At 31.4% G+C, this 12657-nt stretch overlaps 1 protein-coding gene across 2 annotated transcripts in view; it reads left to right on the top strand.

Annotated features, from left to right (window-relative positions):
* The window catches only part of LOC148942088 (aspartate dehydrogenase domain-containing protein-like), an 83772-nt gene that overhangs the window by 44092 nt on the left and 27023 nt on the right, over positions 1-12657 (top strand). For both annotated transcript variants that reach the window (XR_016143134.1, XM_089103004.1), the window contains exon 4: positions 12331-12554. Coding sequence is in view for 1 of the 2 variants with exons in the window: in XM_089103004.1 (XP_088959130.1) it covers positions 12331-12554 (224 nt within the window). In the remaining variant the exon portion in view is untranslated. The remainder of the gene's footprint in view (positions 1-12330; positions 12555-12657) is intronic.

The raw sequence follows: 12657 nt of genomic DNA, 5'->3' as shown, positions 1-12657 counted from the left end.
CTTTTACTTAACACACCCAAATTTCTCTTAGAAATAGTATTTTTCGTCAGTGATAACACGTTTTCTGTTTGAACTAGCAAGTTTTCTGCCAAACATACCAAATTTTTCTTAGAAGTAACAATTTTTTGATAGTAATAACATCTTTTCTGTCAGAAGTAGCTAGTTTTCCCTAACACTAACAAATCTTCTCTTCAGAGTAACAACATTCTTCCTTAATACTACCAAAATTTTACTTAACACTAACAGATTTTCTCTTCGAAGCATCGACTTTTCTCCTTAATACTAACATACTTTTACTTAACAGTCTTAAAACACTCTAATTTCTCTTAGAAATAGCACTTTTCGTCAGTGATAATACGTTTTCTGCTTGAACTAGCAGGTGTTCTGTCAAAGATATCAATTTTTTTTAGAAGTAACAATTTTTTCGTTATGATGACAACTTATCCGCTAACAAACTACGAAGTAACAAAACTTTCTGTCAAACATTAAATATTTTTCTTAGAAGTAACAATTTTTTGTTATGATAACAAGTTTTCTGCCAGAAGTAGCAAGTATTACTTAACACTAACAAACTTTCCCTTCGAAATATAAATTTTTTTTTTTAAGACTAACACACTTTTACTTAACAGTTTCAAATTTTTCTTAGAAATAATATTTTCGTCAGTGATAACACGTTTTCAGTTCGAACTAGCAAGTTTTCTGCGAAAGATGACAAATTTTTCTTAGAAGTAACAATTTTTTTTATTGTGATAACAACATTTCTGACAGAAGTAGCAAGTTTTCCTTAACACTAACAAATTGTCTCATCAAAGTAACAAAATTCTTCCTTAATACTAACACACTTTTACTTAACATTAAATTTCTCCTACAAATAACAAGTATTTTCTTAAAAGTAGCAATTTTTTAATAACTCCAACTTATCCGTCGAAGATAAAAAATTTTTTCTTAAAAATAACAATTTTTCGTCACTGATAGCACGATTTCTGCTAGAACTTGCAAGTTGTCCAGCAAAGATAACACATTTTTCTTAGAAGTAACAATTTTTTCGTCTGTGATAACATCTTTTCTGTCAGAAGTAACAAGTTTTCCTTAACACTAGCAAATTTTCTCATTATAGCAACAACATTTTTTCCTTAATACTAACAAACGTTTACTTAACACTATCAAATTATCTTAGAATTAGCAGGTTTTTTCTTAACACTAACGAATTTTCTAATAGCACCAACTTTTCCATCACAGATAACAATTTTTTCTTAAAACTAACAATTTTTTGTCACTGATAACACGATTTCTCCTAGAACTACCAAGTTGTTCCGCAAACATATCAAATTATTCCTAGAAGTAACAATTTTTCCGTTTGTGATAACATCTTTTCTGTCAGAAGTAGCAAGTTTTCCTTAACACTAGCAAATTTTCTCATCAAAGTAACATCATTCTTCCTTAATACTACCAAACTTTTACCTAAGACTAACAGATTTTTTCTTTGAACTATCAACTTTTTTCCCCCACACTTACCTGCTTTAATTTAGTTATTTCCAATTTCTCCAAGAAACTGTACCTATCATCACTGACGGATGATTCTATGTTCGGAATAGAAAATTTTTTATCATATATGCCAAATTTTTTTCCTAGAAGTAAACATTTTTTTCGTTATGATGACTTATCTGCTAGAAGTAACAAGCTTTCTGTCAAACACACACAATTTTTCTTGAAAGAAACAATTTTTTTGTTATGATGACAATTTATCCGCTAACAAACTACGAAGTACCAAACTTTCGGTCAAACATACACAATTTTTCTTAGAAGTAAAAATTTTTTCTTTATGATAACAAGTTTTCTGCTAGAAGTACCAAGTTATCCATGACACTAACAAATTTTCCCTTCGAAGTATCAACTTTTTTACTTAAAACTAACACACTTTTGCTTAACAATTTCAAATTTTTCTTAGAAATAATATTTTTCGTCAGTGATAACACGTTTTCCGTTCGAATTAGCAAGTTTTCTGCGAAAAATAGCAAATTTTTCTAAGAATTAACAATTTTTGATTGTGATAACAACTTTTCTGACAGAAGTAGCAAGTTTTCCTTGACACTAACAAATTGTCTCATCAAAGTAACAACATTCTTCCTTAATACTAACAAACTTTTACTCGACATTAAATTTCTCCTAGAAATAAAAAGTATTTTCTTAAAAGTAACAATTTTTTTAATAACTCCAACTTATCAGTCGAAGATAACAAATTTTTTCTTAAAAATAAAAATTTTTCGTTACTGATAACACGATTTCTGCTAGAAATAGCAAGTTGTGCAGCAAAGATAAAAAATTTCTTAGAACTAAAAATTTTTCCGTTTGTGATAACATATTTTCTGCCAGAAGTAGCAAGTTTTCCTTAACATAAAAAAATTTTCTCGTCGAAGTAACATCATTCTTCCTTAATACTAATAAACTTATACTTAAAAATTTCAAATTTATCTTAAAAGTAACAGGTTGTTTCTTAAGACTAACAAATTTTTGTAATAGCAACAAATTTTCCATCAAAGAGAACAAATAACTCTTAAAAGAAAAATTCTTCTTCACTGATAACACGATTTCTGTTAGAACTACCGAGTTGTTCAGCAAAGATAGCAAATTATTCTTAGAAGTAACAATTCTTTCGTTTGTAATAACAACTTTTCTGTCAGAATTAGCAAGTTTTCCTTAACAGTAACAAATTTTCTCATCAAAGTAACAACATTCTTCCTTAATACTAACAAACTTTTACTTAACACTAACAGATTTTTTCTTCGAAGCATCAACTTTTTTCCTTAATACGGACATACTTTTACTTAACACACTCATATTTCTCGTAGAAATAACACTTTTCGTCAGTGATAACACGTTTTCCTTAAAACTAGCACACTTTTACTTGACACACTCAAATTTCTCTTAGAAACAATATTTTTCATCAGTGATAACACGTTTTCTGTTTGAACTAGCAAGTTTTCTGCCAAAGATACCAAATTTTTCTTTAAAAAATTTTTTTTTGTGATAACAACTTTTCTGACAGAAGTAGCAAGTTTTCTTTAACACTAACAAATTGTCTCATCAGAGTAACAACATTCTTCCTTAATGGTGACAAACTTTTACTAACATTACTTTTTTCTTAGAAATAACAATCAATTTCTTAACAGTAACAAAATTTTTGTAATAACTTCAACTTATCCATCGAAGATAACAAATTTTATCTTAAGAGAAACAATTTTTCGTCACTGACAAAACAATTTCTCCTAGAACTAGCCAGTTGTCTAGGAAATACAAAAAAATTTCTTTGAAATCAAAATTTTTTCGTTTGTGATAACATCTTTTCTGTCAGAAATAGCATGTTTTCCTTAGCACTGACAAAATTTCTCATCGGAGTAACGACATTTTTTCATTACTGCTAACAAACTTGTACTTAAAAATATCAAATTATCTTAGAAGTAACTGGTTGTTTCTTAAGAGTAACAAATTTTTCTAATAGCAACAACTTTTTCATCAAAGATAACAAATTTTTCTTAAAAGTAAAATTTTTCGTCACTGATAACACAATTTCTGCTAGAACTACCAAGTTGTCCAGCAAAGATAGCAAATTATTCTTAGAATTAACAATTTTTTCGTTTGTAATAACATCTTTTCTGTCAGAAGTAGCAAGTTTTCCTTAACACTAACAAATTTTCTCATCAAAGTATCATCATTCTTCCTTAATACTACCAAACTTTTGCTTAACACTAGCAGATTTTTTCTTCGAAGCATCAACTTTTTTCCTTAATACTAACATGCTTTTACTTAACACACTCAAATTTCTCTTAGAAATAACACTTTTCGTCAGTGATAACACGTTTTCTGCTTGAACTAGCAAGTTTTCTGTCCAAGTTTCCTGTCAAGTTTTCTGATACAAATTTTTTCTTAGAAGTAACAATGTTTTTCGTTATGATGACAACTTATCCGCTAGGAGTAACAAGCTTTCTGTCAAACATACACAATTTTTCTTAGAAGTGACGATTTTTTTTTATGATAAAAAGTTTTCTGCCAGCAGTGGCAACTTTTCCTTAAAAATAACAGATTTTTCCTTCAAAGCATCAACTGTTTTCCTCATAACTAACACACTGTTACATAACATATTCAAAATTTCTTTTAGAAATAATATTTTTTATCAGTGATAACACATTTCTGTTTGAACTAGCTAATTTTCTGCCAAAGATAGCAAACTTTTCTTAGAAGAAATTTTTTTATTGTGATAACAACTTTTCTGACAGAAGTAGCAAGTTTTCCTTAACACTAACAAATTGTCTCATCAAAGTAACAATCTTCTTCCTTAATACTAAAAATTTTTTACTTAACATTAAATTTCTCCTAGAAATAACAAGTATATTCTTAACAGTAACAAATTTTTTTAATAACTTCAACATATCCGTCGAAGATAACAAATCTTATTTTAAAAGTATCAATTTTTCGTCAATGATAACACGATTTCTGCTAGAACTTGCAAGTTGTCCAGCAAAGATAACAAATTTTTCTTAGAAGTGACAAATTTCTTCTAACAGCAGCAAGTTTTCTGTCAAAGATAACAAATCTTCTCTTCGAAGTAACAACTTTTTTCCTTAATACTAACAAACTTTAACTTAACACACCGAATTTCTCTTGGAAACAACATTTATTTGTCAGTGATAACACGTTTTCTGTTTGAACTACCAAGGTTTTTCTCAAAGATACCAACTATTATCTTAGAAGTAGCAATTTTCGTTATAATGACATGTTATTTGTTAGAAGTAACAAGTTTTCAGTCAAACATACCAAATTTTTCTTGAAATTAACAATTTTTTTCGTTTATGATAACAATTTTTCTGTCAGAAGTAGCGAGTTATCCCTAACACTAACAAATCTTCTCATCGAAGTAACAACTTTTTCTTAATACTTACAAACTTTTGCTTAACACTACCAAATTTCTCTTAGAAGTAACAGGTTTTTTAACAAGTTTTATGTTAAAGATAGGTTTCTCTACGTTTCTCTACGTTTGAATTAGGTTCATTTAACTTAGATTATCATGAGCGCTCATGATAATCTAAGTTCTATGAACCTAACTTAATTGTAGAGAAACCTAACTTTGACAGAAAATTTGTTAAAAAACCTGTTACTTCTACGATAAATTTGATAGTGTTAAGTAAAAGTTCGTATAACAAAAGGTTGTTACTTCGATGAGAAAACTTGTTAGTGTTAGGGATAACTTGTAACTTCTGACAGAAAAATTGTTATCATACACGAAAAAATTGTTAATTCCAAGAAAAATTTGGTATATTTGACTGTAAAATAGTTACTTCTAACAGGTAACTTGTCATCATGACGAAAATTACTACTTCTAAGAAAATATTTGGTATCTTTGAGAGAAAAATTGCTAGCTCAAGCAGAAAACGTGTTATCACTGACGGAAAAATGTTACTTTAAAAAAAAAATGGGTGTGTTAAGTAAAAGTTTGTTAGTATTCAGGAAACAAGTTGTTACTTCAAAGAGAAGATTTGTTATCTTAGACAGAAACCTTGGTGCTGTTAGAAGAAATTTGTTAGTTCTAAGAAAATTTTGTTGTCTTTGCTGGACAACTTACTACTTCTAGCAGAAATCTTGTTATCAGTGAAGAAAAATTGTTACTTTTAAGATAAAAATTGTTATTTTCGACAGATAAGTTGGAGTTATTAAAAAATTTGTTACGGTTAAGAAAATACTTGTTATTTCTAAGAGAAATTTAATGTTAAGTAAAAGTTTGTTAGTATTAAGGAAGAATGTTGTTACTTCGATGAGACAATTTGTTAGTGTTAAGGTAAACATGCTACTTCTGTCAGAGAAGTTGATATCACAATCAAAAAATTGTTACTTCCTAGAAAAAATTTGGTGTCTTTGGCAGAAAACTTGCTAGTTCAAACAGAAAACGTGTTATCACTGATGAAAAATATTATTTCCAGGAGAAATTTGAGTTTGATAAGTAAAAGTGTGCTAATTTTAAGGAAAAATTGATACTTCGAAGGGAACATTTGTTAGTGTTAAGGAAAACTTGCTACTTCTGGCAGAAAACTTGTTATCATAACGAAAAATTATTACTTCTAAGACAAATTGTGTATGTTTGACACAAGAACGTTTGTTGGTTTTAGCAGATAAGTTTACATCATAATCAAAAAATTGTTAGTTCTAAGAATTAAATTTGATATCTTTGACAGAAAACCTGCTAGTTCAAGCAGAAAACGTGTTATCACTGACGAAAAGTGTTATTTCTAAGAGAAATTTGAGTGTGTTAAGTTCAAGTATGTTAGTATTAAGGAAAAAGTTGATGCTTCGAAGAGAAAATCTGTTAGTGTTAAGTAAATTTTTTGTAGTATTAAGGAAGAATGTTGTTACTTTCATGAAAAAATTTGTTAGTGTTACGGAAAACTTGCTACTTCTGACAGAAAAGATGTTATCACAAACGAAAAATTGTTACTTTTAAGAAAAATTTGTTATTTTTGATGGAAAAGTTGGTGCTATTAGGAAAATCTGTTAGTGTTAAGAAAAAACCTGTTACTTTTAAGATAATTATTTAGTGTTAAGTAAAAGTTTGTTAGTATTAAGGAAAAAATGTTGTTACTTGGACGAGAAAATTTGTTAGTGTTAAGGAAAACTAGCTACTTCTGACAGAATAGATGTTATCACAAACGAAAAAAATGTTAAATCTAAGATAAATTTTTTTATCTTTGCTGGACAACTTGCTAGTTCTTGCATAAATCGTGTTATCAGTGACGAAAAATTATTAATTAAAAATTTTTTTTATATCTTCGATGGATAAGTTGAAGTTAATAAAAAATTGTTACTGTTAAGAAAATACGTGTCTATTGGAAATTTAATGTTAAGTAAAAGTGTGTTAGTATTAAGGAAAAATGTTGTTACTTTGATGGGACAATTTGTTAGTGTTAAGGAAAACTTGCTACTTCTGTCAGAAAAGTTGTTATCACAATCAAAAAATTGTTACTTCTAAGAAAAATTTGCTATCTTTGGCAGAAAACTTGCTAGTTCAAACAGAAAACGTGTTATCGCTGACGAAAAATATTATTTCTAAGAGAAATTTAAATGCGTTAAGTAAAAGTCTGTTAGTTTTAAGGTAAAAAGTTGAAACTTAAAAGAGAAAATTTGTTAGTATTAAGGAAAATTTGCTACTGGCAGAAAACTTGTTATCGTAACGAAAAAATTGTTACTTCTAAGAAAAAAATTTGATATCTTTGACAGAAAGCATGCTAGTTCAAGCAGAAAACATGTTATCATTGACGGAAAGTGTTATTTCTAAGAGAAATTTGAGTATTTTAAGACTGTTAAGTAAAAGTATGTTAGTATTAAGGAGAAAAGTCGATGCTTCGAAGAGAAAATCTGTTAGTGTTAAGTAAAATTTTGGTAGTATTAAGGAAGAATGTTGTTACTTTGAAGAGAAGATTTGTTAGTGTTGAGGAAAACTCGCTACTTCTGACAGAAAGGTTGTTATCACAATCCAATAATTGTTACTTCTAAGAAAAATTTGGTATCTTTGGCAGAAAACTTGATACTTCGAACAGAAAACGTGTTATCACTGACGAGAAACATTATTTCTAAGAGAAATTTTAGTGTGTTAAGTAAAAGTGTGTTAATTATAAGAAAAAAAAGGATGCTTCGAAGGGAAAATTTGTTAGTGTTAAGTAAAACTTGCTACTTCTGGCAGAAAACTTCTTATCATAACGAAAAATTGTTACTTCTAAGGAAAATTTGGTATCTGTGACAGAAAACTTGCTAGTTCGAATAGAAAACTTGTTATCAGTGACGTAAAAAATATTATTTCTAAGAGAAATTCGTGTGTGTTATGTAAAAGTGTGTTAGTCTTAAGGAAAAAAGTAGATACTTCGAAGGGAAAATTCGTTAGTGTTAAGGAAAACTTGATATTGACAGAAAACTTGCTAGTTCTAGCAGAAAAAGTGTTATCACTGACGAAAAGTGTTATCTCTAAGAGAAATTTGAGTTTGTTAAGTAAAAGTATGTTAGTATTAAGGAAAAAAGTTGATACTTTGAAGAGAGAATCTTTTAGTGGTAAGTAAAATTTTTGTAGTATTAAGGAAGAATGTTGTGACTTCGATGAGAACATTTGTTAATATTAAGGAAAGCTAGCTACTTCTGACAGAAAATTTGTTATCACAATAAAAAAAAAATGTTACTTCTAGGAAAAATTTCGTATCTTTGACAGAAAACTTGCTAGTTCGAACAGAAAACGTGTTATCACTGACGAAAAATATTATTTGTGTGAAATGCTCTGTTAGTCTGGGGTATTTTTCGGGGTGTTATGATTGGCTTGGGGTGCAAAAAACTTGAATCCCGGGATTGAGAACCATAATTTTTATTAGGACAGGCTTGAAAGCTTTCTTGGGGGGATAAAGCGATGTCTTGAGGGGGGAGGGGCCCCCCTAGTCTCTGGGGGTTTGTAGGCTAGACTCCCCCCCCCTCGTTTTCTATAATAGATGGTTCTCTTTTGTGTATAGGATAGTACGACATTTTCATCTTTTATTTTTTTTCGTACCTGTGAATTTTGTCTAGTAATAACATGGGGGAATTTCGTCAGCTGGGGGGGGGGTGTCTGGAAAGGCATCGTAATGGATTTCAGTCCTCCGGGAGTTTTGCCTTGAAAAACATCGCAGGGGGGGGGGGTTTGCTAGGTGGGGGTAGGTCTGGAAAAAAAATCGCAGGGGATTTCAGTCACCTGGGAATTTTGTCTAGAAACAGCGTGGGGGATTTCAACCCTTGGGAGACATGTTTTTCTCTAGAAAAGCATTGCAGAAGTTTTTCTAGCTAGGAATTTTGTCTGGAAAAACATCTCGGGGGATTTCAACCACCTGGGGGTGTGTCTAGACTGGATTTTGCCTAGTAATAACGCAGCAGGGGAGTTCTCTATGGCTTTTAATAGAAAAGCTTTGCGGGGGATTTCAGCCACCTGGGAATTTTTCTAGACATGATTTTGCGTAGAAAGAACAGCGGATTTCAACCATCTGGGAATTTTGTCTAGTAACAAGGCTGGGGATTCCATCCATCTGGGAATTTTGTCTAGTAACAACGTGGGGGAGTGAAATTCACTTGGGGGTGTGTCTAAAAACATGACATGCGCTTGAAATCTAGCCTAGTAACATGATTTATTTCAAATATATCCTGCAAACATAACAAACATTAACAAAACAAAGAAACATCAAACAACATAACCATGAAACAACATCAACATAACATAATATCTAACAACATAACCATCAACATAACATAACCATCAATACAACATCAAAATAACATAACCATGAAACAACATCAACATAACCAACACTCATAACTAACAACCAACAAACATCAACATAACATAACAACATAACATCAATATAACATAACCTTGAAACAACATCAACATAACATAACAACAATAACCATCAAACAGCATTAACATAACATAACCAACATAACATAACATCAACATGACTTAACCATGAAACAACATCAACATAATATAACCAACAATGACACAATATCATCAAAACATAACCAACAAACAACATACCATCAATAACATAACCGTGAAACAACATCAACATAACATATTAACAATAACCATCAAACAACATCAACATAACATAACTAACAAACAACATAACATAAAATCATATCACATAACAAACAAACACCAAACAACATCAAACAATATAACCAAGAAACAACATAATATAACATCAAACAACATAACAGAACAACATAACCAGCAAACATCAAACAACATAACCAAGAAACATCATACAACATAACCAACAGACATCAAACAACATAACATAACATCATAACCAGCAAACATCAAACAACATAACATAATCAACAATAACCATCAAACAAAATCAACATAACATAACAACATAACATAACATCAACATAATATAACCAGCAAACGACGTAACCAACAAAATTCAACATAACATAACATAACCAAAATTCCTATGTTAATTTCCCTATGTTACAAGTAAAAAAAAGTATCAGGATCGGGATTCGAAGGGGGTTGGCTCTGCTTGAAAGCAGAGTGACACCACTACTTACCTTAAGTTCTTTCTAATTTTTTTCTTTGCTATCCTATTCATTTTTAAGTTTCATTTATTCTCTCAACATAATTCTTGTTAATTTTAAATTTTAACTTATTTTAACTTTATTTGTCCTTTTACTAGGTTTTAACTAGTTTTAAAGAAAAAATAAGTTTTTCTGGGTGGAAGTAAAGAGCGAAATTGAAATTAAAAACGTGTCACAGTTAATGCATCATGGTATATCTTGAAAATTACCTCACATAAACTGACTAATAATATTTACCTGCATTTGTTAAATTTTGAAAAAGGGGTGCTTTACTGAATAATGAAAACACAAAGTCAAACAATAAAATAGGAAATTTTCTTTAAAGAGGAAGTCTTCAACTAGCCAGGAAAAAAATATAAGATTAATTTATAAGATTGATATTAACATTTCGCCGGCTATGAAAATTGGTAACTTTCAGTATGCAATTTAAATTCTCTAAAAAAAAGTCTAGTGAACTCCGTTTTCAGGAAAGGGTAAGTTCCTGGTAGGTTTGTTTATAAAATTAAATGATAAAAAACGAGTTTTCTCAACTGAAAGCAATGAGCAACATTAAAACTTAAAACGAACAGAAATTATTGCGTATATGAACGGGAATGCCCCCTCCTCGACACCTTGGTCTTTTTCGAAACGCTAAAGTTTTTGAGTACTTTTAAAAAAGCTTCTTATTATTCTAATTAACAACGTTTATACTTCAGGAGTCATTCTTAAAGAATTAGGACAAAATTCATACTTTAGCGTAAAGAGCGGGGTGTTGAGGAGGGGGCACTCCCCTTTCACAATTTCTGTTCGTTTTAAGTTTTAATGTTGCTCCATACTTTCAGTTGAAAAAACTTGTTTTTTTTTATTTAGTTTCTGATCGATTTTTAAATAATGCCAGGAAATCTGGCATTACGGAGAAATCCTCCCCATGCAAATATCCTCTAGACAATTCAATTCCGGTCGAAACTTACCCCGGTCAATTACCCTTAACAACCGCACGCGTAAAATTGAGACGGAAAAGAGAAAGCAAGACATATAAGAAGAATTTTCAATAGGATTTCTGGCAAATTTCCCCTGTGTATAATTTCCCCTGACAAGTTCATCCCCTAGAAACATCCATCCCCGTGGAAAACTTACCCCTAGAAAAACAGCAGAAAATTTTCCACCCCCCCCCCCCCTGACCCGTAAATGTTTACATACTTTCCAATAACACATACTATGCGTAAGTAATGGGCAAATTTTATAGCTTAAATACCTTTTCCCTGGGGATGTGGCGGGGGCGGGAGGGGGGGGGGGTTCATATCCAAAGGCACGGTTATTGGGCCTTTCAACTATGATGAACAACATAACTATCTCAAAATTTTGATTGGACAATTTTGGGGGAAAGGGGGAAGGGGAGGGGGCCTAGTTGCCCTCCAATCCTTTTGGTCACTTAAAAAGGGCACTAAAATTTTAATTTCCGTTCAAATGAGCCATCTCACGATATTCTAGGACCACTGGGTCGATACGATCACCCCTGGGAAAAAAAAAACAAAAAAAAAACACGCATCCGTGATCTCTCTTCTGGCAAAAAATACAAAATTCCATATTTTTGCAGATAGGAGCTAGGCTAAGAAGGCTAGGACATAAGAAGTCTCAAATGGGATGAGAAGAGGTCATAAGAAAATGATTTAAAGAAAATTGGCAACTTCATAGAGGAGTAAATAGTGAAGCTTTAAACATTCTGGGGTGAAGCAGCATATGCAGTTCAGATGAAGGACGGCAGATTGCCGGAGATTGTCCTTTTCGGCCAACATTCTAGGGCTAAATGCAAAGCAGGTCGTCCTCGTCTGGGGTTGGAGGATATCATAAAGAAAGATTTAAAGGAAATGGGAACTTCCTGGGAGGGTGTAAAGAGGGAGGCTTTGAACAGATTTGGATGGAGGAACGTGCGTAGCTGTGTTGTCTTCTGGCGGGTTGGTGCTGCGGTGAGTTTTTAGTAGTAGTATTGAGATTCAGGGATGCTTTGTGCTGCAATGAGTTGTTATCAATAGTAGCAGTATATTTTAAGTTGCGATGTAAAACTTAAGTTAAAAGCTATTAAGCGTTCATTGATTCCAGCCTGTACTTTCTTCTCTTTCGAAATTTAACTGTTATTTTGATTTTATATATTTTTCTATTACGACTTAGCCATGACTGGGTTCACTTCTAAGTCTCATTCTCTTGCTACAGGGACTAGAAATCACAATGAAGAAACATCCATCAAGCTTCAAATTGGAGGGTTATCTGAAGCACATAAATGATGAAGTAAAAGAAGGCAGTAAAGTCTTATATGAAGGTACCATCAGAGATCTATGCCCATTAGCACCCAATAACGTCAACACAATGGCAGCAGCAGCTATAGCAGCAGGCGATCTAGGATTTGACGCCGTTGGTAGACTTGTGTCTGACTCTAGGTAACCACTTGTTTTAGGGAGATTTGTCCCTTTACTTTAAGACTTATATACGTTTTTTGTCTTCATTAATCAGGGGTGAGGAACCGGATTTACTCGTAATTTA

Source organism: Artemia sp. Qi Xiang Cuo, chromosome 17, assembly GCF_049724085.1.
Source record: "Artemia sp. Qi Xiang Cuo chromosome 17, ASM4972408v1, whole genome shotgun sequence".
Classification (NCBI taxonomy): Eukaryota; Metazoa; Arthropoda; class Branchiopoda; order Anostraca; family Artemiidae; genus Artemia; species Artemia sp. Qi Xiang Cuo.
Note: the sequence above shows the minus strand (reverse complement) of the source record. Positions and strands in the feature narration are given on the sequence as shown.